Source organism: Haematobia irritans, chromosome 3 (assembly GCF_050003625.1).
Source record: "Haematobia irritans isolate KBUSLIRL chromosome 3, ASM5000362v1, whole genome shotgun sequence".
NCBI classification, from domain to species: domain Eukaryota; kingdom Metazoa; phylum Arthropoda; class Insecta; order Diptera; family Muscidae; genus Haematobia; species Haematobia irritans.
In genome coordinates, this window is record NC_134399.1 from 230,346,834 (window position 1) to 230,373,242 (window position 26,409).

A 26,409-nucleotide genomic window follows, 5' to 3' on the forward strand; every position below is an offset into this window, starting at 1 on the left:
AATTTTTGGCGAAGACTTATATCACAACATATATATGTTTACTCATAATATGTAAATTTATACTTGTTTATATTCACACATAGTATTTTTCCTATATTTAATGAAATTTTCTTTGTGTATATATATTTGTAATGCGCCAATTGGTTACTTTCATTATTTTACTTCCAGCATACACTTTGTCTCTCTTTGTAAACACATATATGTTTATGGGCTATTTCTAAATTAATATATGTTTGCATCCAAGCATATTATATTTACAAACATTTTATGTCACAAACATAATATGTTCTAACATATTAACATATATGTCCCAAACATATTATGCTAGTTTATGAACATTATATGTTTGCACTCAAAAATATTGTGTTTAAAAATTTGAGTTCCAAACATATAATGTTTATACCCAAACATATGAAAAACAGTCTTTTTCGTCCGTGCAGTTACCAATTTCAAAATAATGTTATTGGTAACATAGCACAAAATTGGTAAGCTATGGAATGGAAGCTAAATTTAGGAGAAATAAACATGAAATACGTACAGTGAAAAAAAAGCATGTCCGGTTCCAAAGATTTTGTCTTTACTTTAAAAATTTTGGTATTGATTTCGAGCCAAAGAAGCGGATAATACAAGTAAGGATATTTTTAAGACACAATTCTCCTTTAAATTTGGGTTTTGTGTACTTGCTTCTAGTAAGCAAATTTTAATTTTACTTTTTTCAGCTTGTTTTCTTCATATGCTTTCCAAGTACTTTAAAAACGTGTTAACGACAACTTTATTTTCCAAATTCAGACTCGACTTCCAGTAGAAATTATGCTGTTTCAAGTAAAAACGTCTTTAAAACAAAGTGTTGAAAAACATGTCCTATATTTGAACGATATTTTGCTTTGTAGTCAAGATACAAAAAGACAACAATTTTAAAGACAAGTTCATTAAATTTAAAGAATTTTTCTGAATTATTAAAGTCTAGGTGACCTTAGCCCAAACATTTTTTCTTTCTTGTTATGATACCCATTTTTAAGTGAAATCACTTAATTATAAGAACAATACGACTTCATTGAAAAGTCGATCGAATTTTGGATAAGGAAAAAAAACTTTATATTAGAGAAATGCGTCTTCTATGCTACGCAAAATTTGCATTCATATTTTAAAGACATGAAATCTTTGACCTCACGACATAATTTTTTCAATCTAGTATCTGGTGATGGTAAGAATTTTTTTAAATAGACGGTATTCCTGCGGGTATGACACAAATGCTCTTAGTAAGAACACTGAAAAATATATAGACCTAATTTACAAGTATATACGACCGTAAGTTCGGCCAGGCCGAATCTTATGTACCCTCCACCATGGATTGTGTAGAAACTTCTACGAAAGCCTGCATCCAAAATCGAAGTACTTGGGTTGTGGTATCTTAAAACTTCTTAACATCGTTTTCTAAATTGTGAGTTAGTCCATACGGTGTATATATTAGACAAAAAAGTTATGTATAGGTAAGTCTACAAATAATTACGAATCGACATGAACTTTTGCACGGTACGTAGAGAGCCAGAATTGAAATATGGGGGTCGCTTATATGGGGGCTATATAGAATTATGAACTTCATATGGACCAATTTTTGTGTGATTGGGGATCGATTTATCTGAGGGATATATATAACTTTAGACCGATAATGGACCAAGTTAGGCATGGTTGTTAACGGACATATACTAGAACAATGTACCAAATTTCAACTCGGATGAAATTTGCTCCTCCAAGAGGCTCCAAAACCAAATCTCGGGATCGGTTTAGATGGGGGCTATATATTATTGTGGACTGATATGTACCACTTTATGCATGGTTGTTAAATATCATATACTACCACCACGTACCAAATTTCAACCAGATCGGTTGAATTTTGCTTCTCCAAAAAGCACCAGAGGTCAAATCTGGGGATCGGTTTATATGGGGGCTATATATAATTATGGACTGATATGAACCAATTCCTGAATGGTTGTTGGATACCATATACTAACATCACGTACCAAATTTCAACCGAATCGGATGAATTTTGCTCTTCCAAGGGGCTCCGGAGGTCAAATCTGGTGATCGGTTTATATGGGGATCGGATGAAATTTGCTTCTCTTAGAGGCCCCGCAAGCCAAATCGGGGGATCGGTTTATATGGGGGCTATATAGATATGGCCCAGTTGCAATACCATCCGACCTACATCGATAACAACTACTTGTGCCAAGTTTCAAGTCGATAGCTTGTTTCGTTCGGAAGTTAGCGTGATTTCAACAGACGGACGTACATGATCAGATCGACTCAGAATTTCGCCACGACCTAGAATATATACACTTTATGGGGTCTTAGAGCAATATTTCGATATGTTACAAACGGAATCACAAGTTAATATACCCCCATCCTATGGTGGAGGGTATAAAAATTATGCCACCTAAATTTTAGGTAACGCAATTTACGCATTATTAAAGACAGATATCTTTGAAATAAAGAAATTTTAATTAAAAAAATTTTCTTAATTTTTGCTTCAAGAATTGTTTTCTTTAAATTTAGGTGACGATTCTTTGAAAATTACGTCCTTCCGTTAAAATCGTATGTGTTTGAAGTAAAGCGAATTTCCCTTGAAGTAACATTTTTGATTTAAAAACTTTTTTTATATTTTGAGGATTTGAATTTTTTGTTTTAAGATTTTTTTTGAAATTATGAAAACAATTTTTGCTCTGTTATAATTTGTATTTTTAAACTGACATTTATTGGTACATTAATACCTTTATTAATATGTCGCAAAAAGAGAACAATTTGATAAATGATATCAGAATCCTAGTTTTAAACTTATAGAACCTTGATTCTAGATAGTTTCCCTAATAATGTGTTTAGTTTAAAGAAGCGACATATTTGGCCTGGAATCAATACCAAATTCTAAAAATATTTGAATTCAAGTAAGTTGTTCTCATTTGTACACCTCACAACATTTACCAGGTTTTTGATGAGAAATATTCCTTATTAACAATTTGACCTGGTGGATCACATAACACAAATTTAAATTGAAATTTCACAGTAGTACAGCATCTATATTACCGATTCCTTAAGATTGAAGTTGAAATTGCACGTTTTGCTTTGTGTGGTAGCGTGACTGTTATATTTTTATTACTATTCCCTAGTTTAAAATATATTTCTCAATAGTTAAATGGAATTTTCCCTTTGCCATGTATGATCATGTGTTTCTGGATTGAAGAAGTTTATTTATCCTTACTAAATGCCTATTAAAATAGTTGGAGATTTTTTTTGTAATTTTAAGCATAAGTTTTTTGTTACACAAGAAAATATGTAGTGCGTAGTTATTTACAATAAAGTAGAATTACGTTTATTGTATTCACAGAATAAAAAAATTTTAAAAATGTTTTTATAATAAAGTATTTATTTTGTTCATATGAAAAAATCGTGCAAATGATTTCAAACAAACAGTGACCCGCAACAGAAATATAACATCAAATATTTTTGCTGAGCTGACAATCGATATTTCCCTCAAATACACTGAATAAAATATTGGCCTAATATGAATGATTATGCAATATGCAGTTTACACATTGTTAAAGACAAATTTATTTAACATACCCCCATTTTCATGAAACTCCGTTAGTGTTACGTTAGCTAACGAACTTTTTAACCGCACTTTAACATATGTCAGTTAGGAGATTAACTACTGGAAAGTTAACCGGGAGCCACCGTGGTGCAATGGTTAGCATGCCTGCCTTGCATTCACAAGGTTGTGGGTTCGATTCCTGCTTCAACCGAACACCAAAAAGTTTTTCATCGGTGAATTATCCCACCTCAGTAATGCTGGTGACATTTCTGAGGGTTTCAAAGCTTCTCTAAGTGGTTTCTGTGCAATTTGGAACGCCGTTCGGAGTCGGCTATAAAAAGGAGGTTCCTTGTCATTGAGCTTAACATGGAATCGGGCAGCACTCAGTGATAAGAGAGAATTTCACCAATGTGGTATCACAATGGAATGAATAGTCTAAGTGAGCCTGATACATCGGGTTGACACCTAACCTAACTGGAGAGAAGATATTTGCAAATTACTTTCTGTTAACTGGCAGTTAAAGCTTATTGGAGCTATATGAAAATGGCCGATAATGAAATTTTAATTAAACGAAAGTTTATTATCTAAAAAATTTATTTCATTAAATTTAGGACACGAATCTTGGAAATCAGGTAAAGTCCTGTGTCTTTGAACTAAGGGAAATTATCCTTAAAGTAAATAAAAACATTTTTTGGTTTAAAAACAATTATCTTTAAATGGGGTGATATATTGAATCTTAAGATTTAAGATATAAAGGCTTCAAGTATAGTCTTAGACATATTTTGAGTTTTTTTTTTAATTAAGAAAATGTTTTTTACTTTGAAACATTTTTGGAATTTTTTAAACTGGCATTTCTTTAAATAACTTTATTAATATATCGTAAAAAAAGAATGAAAATTCAGTGGATAAGATCTGTATCCTATTTTATTGATTTTATATTTAAAGTCACTAAAATATCTTTATTTTAAAGAAGGCGCATTTTTTGGCTTGGATCAATACCAAAATCCTTAAGGTAAGGTCAACATTTTTGTACCCAATCAACTTGTTTTTTGTGCGTAAGACGAAATCTGATGAAACACAGATGCTATCGACACTTGACCTGCATCAAATATCCTTAATATGCCGATTTTTCAATCCATGTTAGGCTATGCAATGTGGCAGACACACTTAGACTAATCAGTCCATTGTGATGCCACAAGTGTTGAACCTCTCTGTTATCAATGGTAGTACTCATTGATTCGAGTTTAGCTCAATGACAAGGGATCTCCTTTTCATAGCCGAGTCCGAACGGCACTTACATAAAGAAGCTTTGAAGCACTCACAAATTTTTCGATCCAAAGAAAACCTCGATAGGTTACGATATAGTCGCTGTTGATTTAGGTTTCCCTTCAATGTGCCCCGTACTGAAGCTTTGATATAAATTTAAGGTGATTATTGACCATCTTTATTGTGAGAATTGAAGATAACTACCTTACAATGTGATGACTTGATGAGGTGCATGTTCCAATCATCTTATCGCACAGTAATCTGTCTTTTACAATACCTTTCAAAAATAATAAAGTCTACATGGATAATATTTCGCATGAAAGCCACTAAATCAATTGGACACAGTTTCGCAGCAAGTCACAAAAAAAAAGAAACACCGCTGCTCCACAGTCCATTGAAATTGCTGATGACTTTGTTTTGATTTATGATAACCCAATAAGAGCTCATATTGCTAAGATTTGGTGGGCAAGGTCATGGTGTCTGTTGCTGTGCATGGGTGCTGATGTCTGCCGGTGCTGCATAATATTTTCTTGGCTTACTGTTTGGATGGTGTTGGCAAAGACAACTGAATTAATATCCCAAGGATATTGGGATATTATAGTCCTGTAGGAACATTTCATTTATACGGGCCATTAAATTGTATCGAGATATTTTCATTACTCGAAAATAAATCAATATTTACATGCCTGGTGGCCATTGAGAGATTTCGATACTCGTATGTGTGGAATTTCCAAATAGGATAAGGTGCTAGAGAGTAGATTGAGATTGCCGACATGACTTGTTCGCCACTGGGAGATTTCTCTCCGAGTTGCTTTTCAATTGTAATGGCTTAAGGGATTTCTTAATCGCATTTCGTATATACACACACTTAATATTATTTTGTTTGTAAATCTCTGTTGGTGGATTGTCTATTCTGGTCTTACTTAATACCACTTGACCACATGCAAACAAAACCATATGCACATTTGGCATTTTTGTTGGATTATGGACTGGGCAAGGACGGACAAAGCAAAGAGAGCGGAAGAGATGAAGAGCAGGAGCAGGAGAAGGAATTAAGTTTTACTGTCTGTTCTTCCTGTTGCTGAATTGTTCTTCAGGAAGTAACAGTTGGATATGCAATGCTTACATGGTCCAAACAAACATTGGTTGGCCCTAAATGGAGTTTAGGCCACAAGTCCTAGCCAAATGTGGACAACGCATTTGTCTTGTGCAAACAATTCTAATGTAAATAACACCCACAAATTGGTAAAGGTCCAATATTGAACACTGATGGAGGGGTGGCAAAGAAACTAGACCATCACCCCGAGATGTTAGGGGACTGCCACAACTATAAAATGGTTTTTGTTCGACATTTTGTAGCATAATGCCATCCATGAGATCTGTGTTTACATGCATGTCCTTTTTAAGCCGCATGATTAATTTCAGATGGTATGGCCAAGTTAAAATCGGAGGATGTGGGAACTGATATCCTGCCAAAGAGTTCTGGTTCGTCCCCCTCCCTCCTACCACCATTTGCAATTCCAATAACATGTCCGACTTAAATGAGTGGTTAGGAGTATGGAGTGGTATGGTAATATTTTAAACTAAGCACATGGAAAACAGAAAACAAAACCACAAACCATTTTGCTAAACAAATAGGAAGCTTTGTAAACGAAGAATGACACACTTCGGTACACATGGATTCCCTCAGATGGACCCCTCTCAGATGGCTGCTGCATATGGAACTTAGCCACAAGAACTGGAAGGAGATATATGTACCTACCAGGCGTATTGTTTTCTCATATCCAGATGGATAGGTTTCTTTTGCTGGACTTGTAATCCTATGGCATTACTCCAAGGCTTTTGTGTCCATATTTCTGATGCTGTATACGAATCGACTGACTCTGCTCCACTTCAAAGTATGAAGGGTATGTCGGACTAGGAATTATCCTCTTAGTTAGTCATTAGAAGGGACACATGCATCAGTTGGTAGTCAAATGTGGAATTATCATAAAACAATTATTTCCATATGACCAGTGGTTAGATTATACCTGGTAGGTAAATTATTCGGTTCTTAGCTGCAAACCTTTGCAAATGATGTTGGACTCAATGGAAAGGGCATTACAGTTCGTCCGGTTCTGTTGTTGTTCTTGTCAATGCCTGGGAGCTTATGACATTCTAAGAGCAATTATTCGAAGCATTCATTTTATAGGCGATTATGCAAAGTGTCCTTAAACTGTCTAATGAGAATACAAAATTAACTTTTAATTCAAATGCTCCAGGGTTTACCATAAAATTCATTAAACATCTTAAGAGGATTAATGGCTACTAATAGTAATGGAATTTAAAGTAAATTGAACGAATATAAACATTAAAGTGAATGTTAATTTCTTCTTGAGTCACAGTTTAATTAGTCGTCTTGGTGTTGGTTTGCGTTCATAAATCTGAAATGACACTATCGTATGTCCTTCTTTACTACAAAATGGTGTATTATTCTCAGATGCATATAATTGAGGATAAAGGAGGAAACAAACATAAGTAAGAGCTCATTGCAAATTAAGTGTCAAGGTCTGGTAGCTGTCATATCCAAACATAGGACGGCGGTTCAAATGAAGAAAGTATATGTGAATGACAATGCCATTTTTGTAATATTTTATTTTTACTATCGCCTTGATATTCTCTATTTTTGTAGACCCTAAACGGAAAGATTGATGCTTTTAACAGATACATTTTATTATTCTTATTTTTAGTGAAGTAATCAGGAAATTTTCAATGCTTTCCTCTATTTAATTATTTTTTTATTCGAAAATGTCGGCATTACCCAAAAAAGTAATACCGAAATAATTAGAAAAACACATACCATTGCAAATCTTTACCGCTCTCTTCTTTGAATACACATTTTAATGTCCAAATTAAATAATGTTTAGACGTAAGTTTATCAAATTTTTGGGAAAAGCCTACCAACGAATAGTAAAAAATTAAAGGTTATCCACTAGGAAAGCTACAACTATTTACACCGAAAAAAAAGTTTACTATTTTTTATGAAAAATGAACTAACCCATAGTAAGAATGACCATGATTTGGCGCCAAAGATTTTTTTCATCTAGATAAGTTCATGATTTTCTTATAACTTAGTTAATGTATTGCATCGTATTTTAGTTCATTATTACGATGCTGTGGGAAGAATGTAGTTAAACTCATTCAAAATATTCCTGCTATCCGGAAAAATGAACAATTTTTTGGGAAGCCTGTATTAAGAAATTGGTTTGAAATAAAATTTTTGTCGGTATAATTTTCAAAAAAGTAGAGAAATTGAGGAATCAAAGGTACAACAAGCCTGTATACAACTAATAAATTTTTCGTACAAAACAAGTCAATTTTCTATAACCACCAGTATTTTATTCCAAAAAAATATTATTATATTACACAAAACTATGGGTTATGATATACAATAAAGGAAATATTTTTATTAGTACGTTGAATGCAGTTACTTGTCGGTAGTTAGCAATTGCTTCTTCAAAAGAGTAATATTCTACGTTATTCGGACTAAACTAATTAATTTAAATTTCCATGTTTTCTATCCACATGAAAGATATATTGAATTTTCCAATTTCATCGATTTTGGCTAACTTTTGTTGGGCGGATTTGTCTTATAAGCATCTGAAATTGCAAAGTTATACAAAATATAAGAAAAATATTATCAAATTCTATCGTTCATATTGATTTTTAACTTACGGTTTTCAAGAGTATTTCCTAGAGCCAATAAGGATATCAGCTTAATTAGCATTAAACAGTAAGAATATTCAAAAAAATCACCATTACAAGACCTGATTACCTGCAAGTGAAAATAATAATTTTTAATAAATTGAAATTTTAGTTTTATTAAAAACGGACAAAATACCGTTTATAGAAAAACTTACCACATTGAAAAATCCATCCAGTTGGTACATTATTGAAATCATATCCATGGACTAATGGGACGTTTTTGGAATTATTCTCAGAATATATTTGAAATAAAAAATGAAAACAAAAATATTAGACATAATTTCCAAATGTCAGTATAGCATTTAGTATTTAAGGTGGATATTAAGTTCGAGTTTAGAGGCTAAAATTGCAATTTTCATGATAAGTTTTCTTTAATAATCCATTATAAAAAAAATAATCTTTATAAAAAACTTGGTTTGGGCTATTCTCCATCAAGTTATATTTAAATTTGTATCGGAAGACGTACAATATTACACTTTTCTTAGTAATTTATTTTTAATTTTAGCGTCTAAACTCGAACTTAGTACTCACCTGTAGGAATTGCTGTAACATAAAAAATATAGATTCAAAAACATGGTTGCATCTCCAACCTGTGATCCAGATGTAGAATAAATATAGATCATCCTATTACCACTCATGTTGTATATTTTTTATGTAAATCAATTAAAAATCCGCACTAATTTTAAACTTAACAGAAATATACAGTTCCTTAATCTGTTATTTGTTTTTTTTTTATCAATAAAAAGCGTCTTTGATTACTCTAACATCACATCATTCACTTCTCAGTTTATAAAATGTTTCGAAATAAATGTATTTTCATTAATAATCACCAATACCTCACGTACAACTTTGTAAAATTAAAACCACGTGTGCACTTCATAAATGCATCCACATAACTGAATGCAACAATAAAAGACGCAACCAGCATAAAAAAAAAACAACTCCGTAAAGAAAAACAACTCCACACACACGATCCCTTTCTGATCTCGCTATTGCAAGAAAACAACTCTCACCACAAAAGATACCAACAACACACAAGGAATATTCCATTGTCTAGAATCAAAACAACCAACAACAGCATAACTGACGCAATAACAAACACAAACAATCATACGAGATATACACAAAATGTCTCTAAAAATTCCCTCACATGATGCACTCACATTTTCCAGTAGCACGGTTATTGATTAGTTGGAATTCTATCTATAAGTTTAGGTAAAATATATACGAAATCTATGAGGAATCTATAAACAATTATATACACCCGTCAAGGATTATATTAACTACTTTTTATTCTACTTTATCTAAAATTTTCAATGTGAGTAAAAACACTCCCACATATAATAAAAGGGGAAATAATCTGTAGGTAGCCATCGTACGAATCGGTAATGTCGTTAAGTTAATTTTTACTACAAAATTTTTTTCCATACAAAATTTTTTCTTAGTAAATTGTCCACATTTCGTAGTAAGATTTTTATATTAGATATTTTATAATAGAATCAACGATGCATTAACTACTGTGTTGGAAATTTATTTAAGGAAAAATCCTTCCCATTTCGTAGTTAGTGAACTAAAAAACATTTACTGAATTTTTATAAGTTTTCCTTTAGCTAAGTTAATTTTTGTTGTAGTTACGAAAAATGAACTATATTACAGTAAATTTGTTGAACTATGTGAAAGCTAAAATGGTCTTTAAATTTACAAGACACTTTTTTTTTCTGTGTACTCTTAGTTGATCCTGTCACAGTCAACGCTCTCCGTAGCCATGTGTAGTTTTGTCTCCGTACACTCTCTTTGACATTTTTTTTAACATATTTATTACACGAAATTTCTAAATTTTCAAACGTATCTACAACGAACGTTTATAAAATAAAGCTGTCTCTGTAAATTCAAAAAATTAATGCATTTTCTTGTCAATACAATACACATACAATACAGTTATGATTTTTGTAATATTTTGTCACATTCGAAACCATTTTTGTTATATCAACAAAAATTTTGTTGAACTTAAAAATTTTTTTAACAACAATTTATTGTAAGTTCAAAAATTATACTATTATTTTGTGTGTAATGAACAAATTTCAAAAAGACTGCTTATTCCTTCCCATTTTCTTGTATTCTGATATAATTTCTGTATAATGAAGATTTTATATAATGAAGCCATTTTCTGGTCCCGTCAATATAATTAAATTTTATAAAGGAACTTTTCGCTTTTTTTTACGAGATTTATTAAGCTTAAAGTTTGAAAGTAGGTGGCAGCCCGATGTATCAGGCTCACTTAGACTATTCAGTCCATTGTGATACCACATTGGTGAACTTCTCTCCTATCAATGAGTGCTGCCCGATTCCATGTTAAGCTCAATGACAAGGGACCTCCTTTTATAGCCGAGTCCGAACGGCGTTCCACATTGCAGTGAAACCACTTAGAGAAGTTTTGATACCCTCAGAAATGTCACCAGCATTACTGAGGTGGGATAATCCACCGCTGAAAAACTTTTTGGTGTTCGGTCGAAGCAGGAATCGAACCCACGACCTTGTGTATGCAAGGTGGGCATGCTAACCATTGCACCACGGTGGCTCCCGTTTGCATAAAGCATTAAGGCAAAGTACATTATGATCCACCCTTGGATATAAACGTGATGACAATGCCTACTGCATATATTTGATACCTGAGTTATGGCAACACCGTTTTATCCTGATTGCTACTTCCGAATTTTTTTCTAATGATAGGTTTAATATTTCTCAATTTGTTCTATCATATGGAAGAAAATATTTGTTTCAAATTATATTATGCTTATATTTCTAATTGTAAGTGATATTGAGTTTTAGCACCACTCTATATAACTTTAGCTGCACCCTCAAAAAATCTACTCCCAAACTTATTCTGCCTCAAGTAAATATTTTTTCAAAATTTGTTCAAACAAACAATTGCTTGAGCTCTACAAATATATTTTGTTTCACCATGGTGCTCAAGTAGAGCACCATTTTCAGGGTTGCCAATACAATTTTAAAGAAAAATCGTCACTTTTTCCCGAAAAAATCGTCATAATCGGGAATTTAAATAATATTTAAATAAAACATATGTTTTGGTTAAAAAAAAAAACAAATGTATTCATTTCATATAAAAACACACAATTCTAGTATAATTAGTACATGCGTAGTACAAGCATTCTGAGTATGTCTTTGCATATCCTAAATTTCAGCTTCTAAACATAAAAAACAATAAATGCATCCAGATTTTATATCCTAATCCACATAGTGTTTAGGGAATAATAACTTTTGACTTTAGACTGCATAAAACATACTGATCAACTCAGAATTACCTCCTGAGTCGATTTATTCGTATTCGTCCTTCATCGGTCGGTCTGTCTATGTATTATTCGCAGGATTCCGATCGCAATTATTATATATATATACATCGCCCGATTTCAACAAATGGGGTCATATTGAGCCTATTTACCAACCGGTCGTCTTCAAATTTAATACAAGGTAATTAAAGTAAGCAAAATTTAATCGAAATCGGTTAAGATTTCGAATTAGCTCGATTTTCCCAAATTTTTGGACGGAGTAAATATCGTCATTTTCGAGGCAAAAATCGGAAACTGCTATTTTTGAGTCAAAAATCGTCAAAATCCCGATAAATCGGCAAAATTGGCAGCCCTGACCATTTGCTCTCATTTCATTCTCTCCCTGTGTTATGTTGATGTCTTTCGTTATCTATCTCTGTCGCCATCTTTATGCTTTTTCCTTTTTTCTCTCTGCTGTTTCTAAATATATATATGTTTATACGAATTAAATTAATATATGGATCCAGAAATATATTTAACATGTAATGTCTCAAACATAATATGTTCTAACATATTTACATATACGTCCCAAACATGCCCAGTGGGAAATTTGTCTACAATGGATTTGTCTTCAAAGATGTCTTGAAGAAAATATTGCACACAATATGACTTCTGTAGATAATTTCATCGACATGGTCTTATATGTTATCTATAACACATTTGTTTGTCGACAATTTAATCGATGTACTGTTCAAATATCGTCAACGACATGTTCACTGCCAGTGCCTTGCATAGTATCCTAGACAACCATTTTTCTCTCTTTTTCTTCAAAATTACAGAGTTTAAGAAAAAAAAAGAAAAAAATATTTATTGTCGACTAAAATTTTACTAAGCGGATGGACTATTTGAAGCGCTATCGTGGTCAACATTTGCACCGAATTAATCATCAGATATTAAATTATATGGACCGTACTTTCAATTAAAATAAAGATTTCGTGTAGTTTTCTGAATCTTTTCTGTTTTTTTTTTTTGAAAAATTTTCCTATAACGCCAGGAAAAATCACTTTAATATTGTCATTGATGAAAACATGGAGGTTCTGTCTCCTACTGATTCATCAACGAAGCTGCAGATGACTGCGTCTCCTAATGTGTCATTGATGAGATTGTAAAAGAAACTGTCTTTTACATTGTCATCAACGAAACCGTAGATGACTGTGTCTACCACAGTATCATTGACGACAAAGTACACGAAATTCTAAGCGATAGTGTCGTGAAGGACATGATCGTTCACTTTGTCGCTTGGAAAGTCGTTAAGAAATTTTGCGACATTTGTGTGAAAATGTCGTCAACGATTTGGGTGAAGTGTCCACAGCATGTATTCAAGGATTTAAAATGGTAGTGCAAGATTCCTTTAGGATGTCTTGTAGACAAACACCACTGGTGTTTTACTAGTTTACCCAGCAAAAACTGTGTAGAACAAAAGTGATTCATTTTATTAATACCAGTAATTAAAATCATTTCTTGAAGTCCGGGATCGAATCCTGCTGATACTCTATTTTTTCATTTTTTTTGTTTTGTTTTGTTTTTTTTTATTGGTATTAAATATTAATTAATAAAATTTTTGTTGAAAATTTTCTTTTTTTTTTAATTTTTTTAATAGAATAATCTCTACAGCGATTGTGGGCCCGTTAATAGTAGCGACAAAATTGCAACATATTGATTTATAATGCCAATAAAAATACCCTTGTTTTCTTAAGTTGTATAGTACATCATTTATAATGCAAAATTACATCATTGAATAAATCCTTGCCATGGAGTAGGGTATAGTGCAGTGTTGCCAGGTTAGGGGTTTTCCCCCAAATTTAGAGGTTTTTCATGTTTAGGGAGATTTTAGGGGTAACATTTATTTGGGGGGATTTTTGGGGGTAAAAAATATATTGGACCTAATAAAGTGGAGCAATTCTCAAGCAAATTCGGAACAATTTTGGCATGAATTATGAGAAAAAAGATGCGGGAAGTCAACAAGAAGATCCTAAATACAAGTAAGTATGCAATAGTATTAGTTCCGTTATTTTTTTTAAACTCTTCTGTTGAAAGGGCATTTTTAATATTTGACACAATTAAAAACAATCGTATTTTAACTTAGCAGCTGAAAGCATTTTAAGAGTAAACATGCTTTTTAAATTAATTAATTGATATTGTATTATTACATCAAAAAAAAAAAAAAATAATTTCCTCAGGGACGAAATTTTAAACAAACGAAAATCTCTCTTGTTATAAAGTATTTTCATAAAGAGCAAATTTTATTTTTTATTTACTTGAACAAATTTTTTAGCATCAAAAGAAAATTTAGTTTGTCTAAAATTCCGTTTCCCAGAAAAGAAAACTCTTCCAATTTACGGTTTTTTCTTAAGATTTGGGTGGAAGAATCAAAAATCACCTGGCAACACTGGTATAGTGTGTTGGATTACAAAACAACAGCTCTGAATTCGATTTCTCCTGGCGTCATAGAGATTTTCAAAGTACAAATTGTACCATAAATATAAACAGAGGGAGAGAAAGGGGTAGTTATATATATTTTTTTGTTGGGAGTAGGTATGCTTGCGACGAAGTACTTATTTTTCGACAGCTGGTATGCTTGCACCGAACTACTTTCCTCCAATGTCATGCCCATGTTACTGCTGATATATGTACGAAGAAGTTGTTACCTATTTGGCGCAGGCATACTTGTACTCATATCTGGTAATAGGAGTTTTTGCTGGGTATGAACATTATATGCTTGCACTTAAAAATAATGTGCTAACATTTTGAGTTCCAAACATATAATTTTTACATCCAAACATATGAAAAATAGTCTTTCTTTATCCGGTTATACAAAATTAACTCTATAAATTAATTTTGTTTAATTGTAATCCCGATTTAAACCAAACCAAATTTAAAATTATAATTTATCTGCATATATGGGCCATCTACCTTATTAACTTTTGCAAATACAATGGAAAAAGTTCTATAAAAACAGATATTTATGGAATGTTCTCGAATTAAAATAACATATCGATAAAAACATTTATGGCCTTTTTAGGATATACAATACACTTCCGTGGTTAGATGGGAGTTTTTCAAGAATTTAATAAAATTTGTCGTTAAGCTTGTTATCGTCTTAAAGATCTTGTTCAAAGAAGCTATAAGAACTCCTACCAAAATCTGTGTCACTCATAAAAGCAAAAGTCATCAAGTGTGTCATCAATGACGCGGATAACAGCAAAACGAACTTAACCCACATTATTCATTTCAATGAAAAACTTTCTATTGTCTACCTGATGTAAACAAATTGTTTATAGATTTGTTTAAGTAACTTAGACTTCCATTGTAACTACAATAAATTAAGTTTAAAATTATTTAATTTATTTGGAATATTTTTAGAATACTTCAAGCTATCTTCAACATTTTTATATTGCCTTTTAACCTACATTTGAATTAGTCACGTTACCATCAACTTCAATGGCCTGCTCTCATTTTGTTGGAGTCTCATCGCTCTTTGCTTGCATTGTTGGTAATCCAAGCTCTACCAAATCAATAAAAATGCAAATTCAGATGTGACTGACAGACCCACAATCAAACCTACCATTTTTGGGGCACATTAATGCAAATGACAAAAATTTATTATAGAATTTATTATAAAAATAAATTTTGTCATAACGTCAACAACACTTTTTTGACACAAGTTCTACGTACTGTGAGAAAAGGAGAATATCCAGCTCATAAATAAGCCAGAGACATTGCAGTTTTCGTCGCGAATTTTATTTGGGGCTCCTTTTGCTGTCATTCTTGAGTAAAATAAAAGCAGTGAAGTTTCATAAACGCTTATATTGAAGAAATATGTGACGAAGAAATTAGATGTAACCCAACATACACACACCCTCAAAAAAATCGCTTCTTTAACATACACAGTCTAACATAAGTTTACATACCTCTGAGTTTTTTACCTCTTAACTAAACATGTTTCTTGTTATTGTTTATAACCCATACCAATAAAATCTTCTTGAAAATTAATAATTACTTTGATTTTCAAAATAATTTACTAAAACGAAAGGATATATATGCATATATTTTAAAATTTGATTATTTAATGAAAATATAAATTATTTAATCGTATGTAAACTTGTGTGAGACTGTGTATGTTCCAAACATATTTTGCAGGAAGCACATATATTATTGGATACTGCCGAAACATTAATATGTTTGTTTTATGTGAACATATTATATGTTTGGAAGCATTTTGAGCCCAAAAATATTATATGCTTGGAAGAATTTTTCCCAAAGACGATTGTGCTCATTGCCTAACATACTCGTAATTTCCACATCCACGAAATATTTTAGTTCTTGGCACCTTTTTCTGTAATACAAATAATGTTGAAGAAATTATTCACTTTTATAATTTTTTTTTACATTTTACCTTTCGCCTGCACGGAGAATCGAACCGAGCACCATACAGTTTGTAAGCCAACACACTATCCACTGTATAACGTAGCTGTTATAGTCACCAGGAGGTAATTATCGTTATAAATTACTGCCTTGCATGCAAAGGGTCGTGGGTTCAATCCCTGCTCCGACCGAACACGTTTTTTTTATTTTTAATTAACACATTTATATTTATACTATATTAAATTTTTATAATGAAACTTCGAAATGTGGGTTATTAAAGATTTATAGTCAGTAACAGTGCTTGATATAAAAGAAATTGACTGATTTTTGGATAAAATATTATTTTTTTATTGCAAAAATAACAATTTTGTAACAAAAAACTGTTTTTGGTACAAAACTTTAAAATTTGGAAGGAATCCAAAAACTCTAACAATAGAAGAACGTGGAGTCGAGTATAAACATACATAAATAATTTTATAATATAAACATACATTTAGTTAGGCGTGAACAGTTCTTTACTAGCATTTAACACCGTCGCTCTAAAATGCCTTTTATTTTTCTTTAATAATTCATTTTAAAGAAAATAAACTTTTTAAATTGTTTTAGCTGCAAAACTTGAATTTAATGCCCGCTTTTATATTTGAAGGTGTCAGTCAACTCCTCGTGGACTACTTATTAATAAAGAGGAACTAGACTTTGTTTTTATACAGTTTACTGTGTAATTATTCACTATTCCCTCCTTATTTCATTTTACTGTCCCAACTCTAAAAAGAGTATAGTGCCCTTGCGTTATTTTTATGAAGACCCCTGATTTCTTTTAATGAACCAAGAAAAAAATGTGTCCATAATGCCAAAATGATAAACAAAACACATGTCCACACATACATAAAATGCTGCTCTCAAGGCGAAAACATATGCTGTTTGTTTTTCAAATGTCTATTCTCTTGGTTCCGAATGTCCATTCTCTTTATTCAAATTAAATAATATTTAGACTTAAGCATATCAAATTTTTGGCCTTATCATAAAACAATTTTCCGAAACAACATACAAGCGGTTTCACAGAAATTGTGGCAATTCCTATTGATTTTGGAAAATATCTGTTTAGCTTCAGATATAGTTGCTATATATATTTTATCAATCAATCCGCTTTTTACTTTGGTTCATATTTAGATGTAGTTCCCATATATGTTATTCTCTCTCTTTGACCCAAATAGGTTTAAATTTCGAAAAATTTTAACATTTCAAATGAAATGAAACCATTTGCTCTCAGTTGATTCTTTCGCTATTTTTAACTACTGTGGTATAGAAGAGCGATGTACGTGAGACTCAAACTTTTCGTGACATACGTGATTCACTTGAGTCTTGAATGAAATTTAAACTAAATCTCGTGAAAGTGCGTGAATTGGACTAAACAAAAATATGTAGTGAATTTTTTCGTGAGCGTAATTTCGAAAAATTTTTACTTACAGAATTTAAAATATAGGCACACAAAAAAAACAAACTAACTAATAAAAACAACACTAACGAACAAATTCACGTTCACGACTAATTCCTCCGATTCCAATCACCTTTAGGGTTTTGACCACACTTAAGAGTTCAATAGCGCCCATTGTTTGATGGTTCCCTAATTTTGCTATTTGGTTAATAGTTCGGTCGTGAGTCATGAGATTTGTCGTGAATCACCAGAATTTTAATATATTCATGCTAATTGTCGTGTCCTTAACATTTTCGTGAATCACGGGATTTGACGTATCCCGAAAATTCTCGTGATTCACGAGAATTGTGTTGAGTAGTGCGTAAGCAATAGGCTTTAAACGTTGTTCGTCGTACTCACGACTTTCCATTTCGTTAATATACGTGGGTGTGAATTCCTACCCACATTCGGTGCTTGAGTGCAAATATTTGTTTGTGAGCGAAATTTCACTCACACGCACACTTTTAGTATAGAGTACGATCTTCTTCAAATGAATACAATATGTTCGCATTTTAAAATTAAAAAATGTGCAGAAACATATGAAAACCCCTCTTATATTCGTATAAGTTTTTAAGTACACAGAAAAAAATAGGTTCGGTTTCAATTACGAAATTAATTGATTCAAATTATTTTATCTAACTACTTATGATTTATTAAAATTTATTTTAAGTAGCTAGAAATTATTTTATCTTCACTGAAAAAAATGCAAGAAAGGGCCTAATATGAAAGATAATGTAGCCTTAATTTTAGGTTACGAAATTTACATAGTAATATTAATGACAAATTTCTTTAAAATAGTGACATTTTAATTAAAAGAAAGTTTATAATCTTTGCTTTAAGAATACTTTGTCTCTACGACTTGTTTTGAGGAGTTTGCAGTTTTTACTTGGAATAATTTGGATTTTTTAACTGACATTTGATTTTACCTGAATAGTTATATTAATTATCACAAAAGGAGATTGAAAATTGGATAAATGAGATGTGTATCGTAATTTAATTTTTCTCTTTTTTGATTTGGCACAAGTATGTGTGTTGGCTCGGAATAGATCCCTATTGATTTTGGAAGAAATCGGTTCAGATTTAGATATAGCTCCCATATATATATTTCGCCCGATATGGACCTATATGGCCCCAGAAGCCAGAGTTTTACCCTAATTTGCTTAAAGTTTTGCACAAGAAGAACAATTAGTACTATAGTCAAGTGTGCCAAATTTGGTTGAAATCGGTTCAGATTTAAATATAGCTCCAATATATAGTTTTCGACCGATTTACACTCATATGACCACAGAGGCCAATTTTTTTGCTCCGATTTAGTTGAAATTTTGCACAGGGAATAGAATTAGCATTGTAGCTATGCGTGCCCAATTTGGTTGAAATCGGTTCAGATTTAGATATATCTCCCATATATAGCTTTCGGCCGATTTACCACAGAGGCCAATTTTTAACTCCGATTTAGTTGAAATTCTGCACAGGGAGTAGAATTAGCATTGTTGCTATGCGTGCCAAATTTGGTTGAAATCGGTTCAGATTTAGATATAGCTCCCATATATATGTTTTTCTGATTTCGACAAAAATGGTCAAAATACCAAAATTTTCCTTGTAAAATCGCCACTGCTTAGTCGAAAAGTTGTAAAAATGACTCTAACTTTCCTAAACTTCTAATACATATATGTCGAGCGATAAATCATAAACAAAGTTTTGCGAAGTTTCCTTAAAATTGCTTCAGATTTAAATGTTTCCCATATTTTTTACTAACATTGTGTTCCACCCTAGTGCATTAGCCGACTTAAATTTTGAGTCTATAGATTTTGTAGAAGTGATATTTAAATGTATGTATTTGGGACCCCCCAACACATTTGACGGATGTAATATTTTATCGAAAATTTAGATCTACCAAGTGGTGCAGGGTATAATATAGTCGGCCCCGCCCGACTTTAGACTTTCCTTACTTGTTTTAAGTATGTCTCAAACATTTTATGAACTAAACGCGAGTATAAAGTTCAATGACCGTGCACATTCATTTTTAACGAAAACAAATGAAAATTTTCGTACGATTCCCAAAAATATTGTATGGTTAAAATGGTCATGGTTTGGCGCCAATGATTTTCTCATTTACTTTTAGTTAATTTTTTCTTCAATGAGAGGGAGTAATTTCGAGAACAACAGTTAAAAAGTACAACATGGTACAAAATTTTCCTGGTTTTAACAACATTTCGTGGAAATCTTAAATCATCCCAGCAAAAAATTTGGAAGTTCTTCCAAAGGCACAACTTTAAAAGCACTTCCAGAAGATGCTCTACCCAGGAAGTTCTTTAATCCAAAACATTGAATTCGGATCACATCTGAAGAAGTGATGCAAATTCAGTGCAACGGCTGTTGAAATGGAGGACTTCCGGCCTATGACAAGCCCATGTTAAATTCATCGCTTCTGCGTCAATTTTGCACCACTTCCGGATCCAAAAAGAACATTTTCATTACTTTTTTTGCGACGCTTTTTTTGCTGGGATGGCGTACAAAATAGTTAAATTTTCGCGCGAGGTAGTTCATACTTTCTATAAAACAGTTTACTTTTTTCGGTGTATTTAAAGCTAGTTATTTATTATAAAGAAACCGCATCTTTTGCTCAAAGTCAATACCGAAGGTCAAAATCATTTAATACAAGTACATTTTTTTTGAGTGTAGCTACTTAAGTGGGCAAACAAAACATACCACTCTCAACTATAAGTCGATAATAAAGTGTTCTGTGTTTCTCCAAAGATAATTGAGTATAACAAGATTAAGCATTGTGTTCTTATAAAGAGAAAACAAATGTGAAGGTGTAGAGGGCTATGAGAAAAAAATTGTTTTATTTGTCAATTTTTTCCAAAGCAGCTCTGCCCAGGAATAAATTTAAAACGGCAATATTCACATAAAACCATAATGAATATTCGCTTTAAAATACACATACGTTTTATTTTAATTTTCTACAATCGTTTTGGTATTGCTTTTGTGGGTTTTTATTCAGAAATTTATGAAAAACGCTAATGTTATGATATTTTCCGACGCAAACGGCAGTACATTTGAGAGACTCGTCGACGCAAACTTTATGATATTTTGTTGGCAGAGTCCTCTGGTGCTTCAGTTTCGCTATGACAGGACTGCATCTTCTTCTCAATTATCTTTGGTTTCTCCAACCATAACCATGCCAGATTGTTTTTAAATTATAGCCGCTTCCAACGCTAACCTGTATCATGGTGTTACTTCTCACACCATGCCTAATAATTTATTCAAAATCTCAATCAATTTTATTCAAAAATTTCCCATTCAAAAAGTGTGAACGAGAAAATAAACTTCAAACTGAACTATAGCTACGTGGTCTAAACTTCGAACTTCAATTATCTCCATGCCTACAAAAACCCATAAAAGTCCATCGCAGCTTTTTCCCATAACCACTGATATCGGCATGGGAAATAAATAAATCCTGTAAAGAATTTGGGGAATTCTAAGTGGTTACGGGGTGGTAGCGGATGCCGCGTTGGTAGTGTATATTTCAAGCGTGACCGTTGTTATTTCCAGGCTAACGCCAAATTTCCGAAGAATACATTAAAGTGACATTTACTTAAATGCTCCAGTGTTGAGGACTTCCTCTCTGGTCCATTGTGATTGTCTCCAATGACAAAGAACTTAGTTCGCTTCGGCTGGTTTTGTCATAGCTGGATATCTCCTAAGCGCAACCCGGGATGCTTTAATTGTACCAAGGCAAATATGAAGTAAAAGTTATTCCAAGTGGATGGAAAACAGGCGGGAGAAAATGCGACTGTGAGCATTTGTCATTTATTAATTGAATTTACAAAAGAAACCTCAACAAGCTCTTTTACAGTCAGCCAACTGGGACGACTGGAACTAGTACATCAGAGCTTCCGATGGCACACGCGGGCTTTATAACCGACAAGCACTAGTGGCGGTGGTGAACATGTCGAGGGATTCAGAAACACAAACCACAGCCGCCTTGGCAAAAAATAAAATAAAAAGTTTAAGGACATTATCCTGAATAAAATATGAAATTAAAACAAATGTTTGTTGTTGTCATTGTATGTTTAATCTATTTATGGAAGTATGAGGTTTGTTCGAGTATATGCGAGTGTATATTCTAAAAGGGTGTGAGTGTGCAAATATTGTCTTTGGAAAATATTCATCGGGGAACAAAAGATCCATGCTTCACTTTGAGTCCTTTGATGTAGCATCATCAATGATTCCCAACACAGCTTCCGGTGGCAGATTTGTTAATGGTTTACTCGGATGTTGCCAGTGAAGATTGTTTTTGTGACTGATGTTAAATCGTTCGAGAGTATTAGGCTGTGGCTTTATATGATGACTTCCCTTCACAATTGGAGAATATGTTGCACACTCCGGGTACTCCATTAAGATGAGTATTTGCCATTATTCGATGCTACAGGTCTTCGTGTAGGTCTCTTTGATTTTGGCATACGTGTTGTGGTAGTAGATTTCTTTGGTTCTTCAGGGAATGTATGAGTAGGTACATCTAGGTTCCGTGGTAAAACAGGAGCTCTATCAGAATAAGTGGCTGTAATGGAAAATAGTTTGTGTGAGTCTTTATGGGGAAAGTAGCAAAAAATGCAAATGTGAGAGCAATGTATGTGATTTCTAGAAGGTGAAAATATTTTTTCCCAAAAATATGATAACTAGAATTTGTAGATTGAAGTATACAATAGGAACTTATTATTTTTTACAAGTACTCAGATCATTAGAAATAATCAACTGTAGTGTAACTGTAGTGTAACTGTAGTGTAGTGGGATCCACCGTGGTGCAATGGTTAGCATGCCCGCCTTGCATACACAAGGTCGTGGGTTCGATTCCTGTTTCGACCGAACACCAACAAGTTTTTAAGCGGCGGATTATTCCACCTCAGTAATGCTGGTGACATTTCTGAGGGTTTCAAAACTTCTCAAAGTGGTTTCACTGCAATGTGGAACGCCGTTCGGACTCGGCTATAAAAAGGAGGTCCCTTGTCATTAAGCTTAACATGGAATCGGGCAGCACTCAGTGATAAGAGAGAAGTTCACCAATGTGGTATCACAATGGACTGAATAGTCTAAGTGAGCCTGATACATCGGGCTGCCACCTAACCTAACCTAACCTAACCTAACCTAACCTAACCTAACCTAACCTAGTGTAAAAATATAACTACAATTGTCTAAATATGCAAATATGTTAAACGTTACAAGAATTTCTTTTTTGTTATTATTTCCCCGATTACTGTTGCCACGGTTAATAAAATTTGTATTGGCACCTGTTTTTATCGACAGGTGATTGAAAAGTGACACTTCCCAATAAACACAGGATGAGCGTTTTTCAAATGCAACAACTTTTCAGTTTGAGGGTAAATATAATTTTCAACATAAATTCAACTTGACTTGAAACAGCTCATCTTCAATACATCTTCAAATTGTTTGCGAATTACTTCCAATTTGACAAAATATTGACGAAGTCTTTGAAAAGGTGTTGAAGATAATATGACAAAACACTACCCTAAAATGCAATGAAAGAAACATGTGGTTTTCAATACTTATTTGTGCAATCACAATGGACTGAATAGTCTAAGTGAGCCTGAATCTTAATCGGGCTGCCACTTTAACCTAACCTATTTGTGCAACGAAGTTCGTGGTCAATTGGAAGAAATAAAAAAATTGGAAAAGTTTAGACATATAACTGAATTTACTCCAGATAGTTTATAATAATAGGTAAGTGAAAATAAAAAATGAAATAAAACTTTAAGGAAGTCACTAAATGAATATATCTTTGCAGAAAACTAAATTATGGATTCTACGTTATTGAAAACATTAAAAAGCTGACCTATGAAAAAATGTTAGAAATTAACTGGAACTGCTTGAAATAGTTTATAATAATTGGTAAGTCAATATGAAAAATTAAAAAAAAACACACACACTTTAGAGAAGTCACTAAATTTAAATCTCTGCAGAAGAAAATCTTTGGATGATACACTCTTGCAAACATTAAGAAGCTGACCAATGAAACATGAGTGGCTTATCGACAAGAAAAAGTTTCCAGAAACATTTCAAAGTGCAATGTTAAAATCAACAACTTCTGGATGAAAATGTGCATCACATCGTAAGTTTAATTTACATCCTATTATCAGTTTAAAATGTATATTTTATCAATTCCTTCTGCAGGAAACACGCGGTCCAGCACGTTCCTTATTTCAAATTGACCGCATATTAATACATTTTTATGCTGTTTTATGACACCGACAGGAAGGAAATCGAATTATCAATGCAAAAGTGTTTACAAATAATGTTTAAGATATATAAAGCTTTGTTGTTTTGTTCTTATTTGTTGATATGTTTAATAAGATTATTATTTTTCAATTGGTATAGTAGTGTATTATGTAGTGTAGTGTGTTATTATATATTTTATTTTGACGAAAATAAATAAATTATACAAAATTCATAAAATTTTGGCTTTGACTTTCAATTTGAAGTGGGGATATCATTTATACAAATTTTGGTTGAAAAGTATTTGCAACGATGTTAATTTTTAATTTGACTCGCATCGAAAATTGTTTGAGAAATTATTGAGTAGCGATTCATTTAAGTTTGATGATAACACTTGAGAAATTATTTCTAATGTGTTGAATTTTACTGTTGAGGGTAATGTCTGTTTTTTTGTTGAGAACGCGATTTTCTCAACAATTTCCCAACTTGATATTACACTAATTCCTTGAAAAAATGTTTGAAAATTTGTTGAAATTTAGCATTTTTCAAACGTTTGTGTTTATTGGGTTGATTCACATCAACAATAGATTGTCACACATTGGGATATATCCAAATAGAAATGAAATGAGACAAATTTTGAAAAGTGTGTTGGTATTGTATTGACTGCTATTGATTTGCCTGTGAATGAACTTACTTGAATCTTGGTGAAATCCATTGACATCGGATGTGTAGAATACGGTCATGTACTTGCCATTGGGCAAGGGATATGAGTAATACCCTTTACGGGCCAATGCTCTAGATTCTCCAGCAGGTGTCCAATAGGACTTTTCGTGTCTTGATACCCCATTGCTCAAAACATACCTATATAGAAAAGGGAAAACAAAATTAAAGGTGATATACCATCGTCAAGCAAGTTTTACAATTGATGATTCATTTCGTATATATATATTGACAAAATGCGGGTTTCTTCCTCACATTGACTATAAAATTCACTTCATTAACTCTGATCTCAAATGAGTCAGCTTAAGAAGAAATTTCATTCCTTTTCAATTATCCTCCAATTCCCATAGAATTTCTATTTCAATTGTCTTGTTTGGAAATTCGCTTGGAATAGTTTTATGAACTTCTCTTCACCCACTACCTCACGTACTTACTTGTATTCAAAATTTCCATCTTTATAGCGTCTGTCAACTTGTTCCAATACTCGAGGATTCGTCACTTCCGCGGGATGGTAATATTTCTCATCCGACACCACAGGTTGAGGTGTTGTCCTTGTGGTTGTTTTACGAGGATTTCGAGTGACGACGTTACTGGTGGCGGCTGTTGCCACATGAATTAGGCCGCAGACCAAAATGATAGCTGTCCATGTTGTCGCACGTAGCATTTTTACGACCGCTAATATTACACTTCAATTTCTTTGGGAAAATTTCTCAATTCAATGTCGTTGTGGTATTACGTTGGTTTTTTTGTTTTTGTTTTTTTTTTAGCGAGCTTATCAAAAACAATGGAAGATGAAGATGGGAAAATGGCAGCAGAGGGTATCAAACCATTGACGGCGTTCGATGCAAACGTGTCGTTTATGATTTTTTGTTCCACAAATTAAACTAAGAATAAAAAGAAATTTATATCAGGGAATGACGTAGAACAATCGGTCAAAAGTTTCTCATTATTATTTACACAAAATTTAACATCATTTGTGAGTTTTTAACAAAAAATATTTCAAATTAAAAATGAACGAACGTGTATGTATCGAACACCGTAAATGCAACTTTTGGTATGACGTCGCCCATTCTCCCGTCTTCATCATCTATTGTTTTTGGAGCTTATGCTGTATGTGTTTTTGTTGGATCCCTTAGATACTTTGTGGCTTTAGAGAATGGCTCGTTTGCATGCCTGTCGGTTGGTCGTTAAGTCCGTCGTATACTTCCGGACGAAGGAATATAAAATATTTGTGAAATGGATTTTGATTTGCAAGTTTATGCTTGGCTGGAGATTCGGTAATTGATATTTATCTTGAGAAAGTCGTAAGCTTTTATACCCACAAATCCAATAAACGGAAAGAGTTCTGCTTTAGAAACTTTCGGTTTTGGCTGCTGCTTTGTTCATCATTGTTCCTTTCGATTTGTTCTTTCTCTGTCATTTTTGGCAAAGGCAAATTCAAAGGCAATATCTTTCCTGTTTTATCATCTTCGAATGGGCAACTCATTCTATATGTATGTCTGTGTGTGTTTGTGTAAATGTATTGATGCAAAATCTCTTGTATCTGTACACACAAACAATTTGTATGCATTCCTTTTATAATCTACACGTGAATGTGTATTAGTAAGAGAATTTCTTTTTTCCAATGATTTACACATTTGACACAGTGTCACAATATAATCAGCACAGTGGGTTCA

General features: G+C 32.7%; 1 protein-coding gene across 2 annotated transcripts; it reads right to left on the bottom strand.

Annotated features, from left to right (window-relative positions):
• Positions 1–21,835: 21,835 nt before the first annotated feature.
• On the bottom strand, positions 21,836–26,004 carry LOC142230351 (endocuticle structural glycoprotein SgAbd-2-like). 2 transcript variants are annotated; one of them, XM_075300993.1, is made up of 4 exons: positions 25,874–26,004; positions 25,168–25,504; positions 24,708–24,874; positions 21,836–22,343 (listed from the first exon to the last, which is right to left on the bottom strand). In XM_075300993.1, the coding sequence occupies exons 2-4, from the start codon at positions 25,395–25,397 to the stop codon at positions 22,180–22,182; spliced, it is 561 nt and encodes a 186-aa protein (XP_075157108.1). In that variant the 5' UTR covers positions 25,398–25,504; positions 25,874–26,004; the 3' UTR covers positions 21,836–22,179. The 2 variants fall into 2 exon arrangements, with proteins under 2 accessions (XP_075157108.1, XP_075157107.1); XM_075300992.1 differs by lacking the exon at positions 25,874–26,004 and having other exon boundaries at positions 25,168–25,619.
• Positions 26,005–26,409: the final 405 nt, after the last annotated feature.

Bases quoted from the DNA above. Each gene is read 5' to 3' on its own strand.
- LOC142230351 (XM_075300993.1), bottom strand. From the start codon at position 25,397: ATGCTACGTGCGACAACATGGACAGCTATCATTTTGGTCTGCGGCCTA. The intron at 24,875-25,167 runs GTAAGTACGTGA...TTTTCTATATAG, and splicing joins GATGGAAATTTTGAATACAA to GTATGTTTTGAGCAATGGGG. The intron at 22,344-24,707 runs GTAAGTTCATTC...TTTCCATTACAG, and splicing joins TGGATTTCACCAAGATTCAA to CCACTTATTCTGATAGAGCT.